The sequence below is a fragment of the Myotis davidii genome, unplaced genomic scaffold, assembly GCF_000327345.1.
Source record: "Myotis davidii unplaced genomic scaffold, ASM32734v1 scaffold1146, whole genome shotgun sequence".
In the NCBI taxonomy this organism is placed as follows: domain Eukaryota; kingdom Metazoa; phylum Chordata; class Mammalia; order Chiroptera; family Vespertilionidae; genus Myotis; species Myotis davidii.
The window spans coordinates 735,248-736,712 of NW_006296974.1; the positions used below are offsets into that span (position 1 = coordinate 735,248).

Below are 1,465 nucleotides of genomic sequence, written 5' to 3' on the forward strand. Positions count from 1 at the left end.
GCCAGTGTTGCGGGCGAGGGCCTCCTGGATGCCCCGGATGTCCCGCTGGGCCTGCTCAATCTTCTCCTCGGTCTGGAAGAGCCGCAGGCTCAGGGCCCTCTTGGTGCCCTTGCTGGCATGGTACAGCTCCTTGCCTCTTCTCCTCCCAAGGGTGGCAGCCCCTGCCTCCAGGGTCCCAGGAGCCTGGCCCTGCAGCTTCTCATTCAGCAAGTCAAACACACTCAGAGGGGGCAGGTGGCCCCCAGGCCTGCGTCCTCTGCCCTGGTATTTTGGGGCCTGACTAGTGCCAGCCTTGCTGCCCTTGGTCCTCTTCTGTAGGATCTCTGCACACTGGTCCAGCGACTTCCCTTGAGGCAGCACCACAGCGTGGATGGGCTCCACCCGGCCGTTCGAGTGTCGGCCCAGACCCTTGCCAAACTCATAGCCCATCTTGGTGAGCAGCCTGGAGCCGATGCCCCGCGTGTGCACCTCCCAGCCCGCAAAGGCAGAGCTGCAGGCCCCATGGTCGGTGGCGCTGGGTTCCACCACTCTGGCATAGCTGGAATCGTCCGGGTCACCACTGTCTGAGTCAGAGGATACTGCAGGCTCTGGGCGCAGTGGGGGAAGGATGCTGTCCCCTTCCAAAACGGCCTCCTTCAACAGCAGCGAGTCAAACTTGACTGTGTAGTAGCCGCTGTCCATATCAGTGATCCGTGCTGGGTACCAGAGACCATCTGGTTGCTTGGCCAGACATGCAGAACCAGCCTGCAGGGAGCTCAGGTCTGGGTCCTGGAAGGGGCGCAGCTCATCCACAGAGACTACCTGCCCATGGGAGAACCTGCAGTTGTCCAGGAAGAGGCACTTGCCCTCCAGGAAGAAGGGACAGGGCTTCAGGGACTTGTGGGTGGGGTACAGGTAGAGCACCCGCACACCTGCGGAGCCGTCCTCTGCCTCTTCCGTGCCCACGATCATGGCGTTGTGATACTCCAGGGTGCCCCAGGAACTGTGGTAGGGGGCATTCACCTTCGTCCCACTCAGCTCTCCCTCATCCTCCATTTCCTCCCCTTCATCCTCCTCCAGTCCAGGCAGGCTGGGTCCTGGCCCAGCCTTTCTTTCAGGTACAGTGTCCAGTTCTGCCCTGGGGGCTACTGGCGCCTCCACTGCTTCAGCAACAGCCTTCTGGAAAGCCAGGTACTCGGCGTCGTCCTGCTCTGGGCGCTCTCCGTCCAGGGTGGCCAGCAGCTTGCTCTTCAGAACAGACACCAGGCTGGCCTCGGTGAGCTGGATCAGCTCCTTCAGGTCTGCCTGGAGCTGGCGCAGGTCGGCCAGCTCGGCGGGATCCAGGCCGGCACCCAGGGCCAGCTCCACCTGCTGCAGCTGGGCGCCGTAGGTCCGGAGCGCGGTCTGGAGGCTCTCCTCGTCCATCATGCGGGGGAGGCTGGTTTCCCGGTCAGCAGGGCGGGTCCCGGGTCCTCACGGGGGGGGG

At 63.8% G+C, this 1,465-nt stretch overlaps 1 protein-coding gene across 1 annotated transcript in view; it reads right to left on the reverse strand.

Moving 5' to 3' along the window:
- The window catches only part of LOC102763919 (zinc finger CCCH-type with G patch domain-containing protein-like), a 2,100-nt gene extending 641 nt beyond the window's left edge, over nt 1-1,459 (reverse strand). The window contains exon 1 of the mRNA XM_006772599.1: nt 3-1,459. Coding sequence (XP_006772662.1) covers nt 3-1,407 — 1,405 coding nt within the window. The 5' untranslated portion in view covers nt 1,408-1,459. The remainder of the gene's footprint in view (nt 1-2) is intronic.
- Nucleotides 1,460-1,465: the final 6 nt, after the last annotated feature.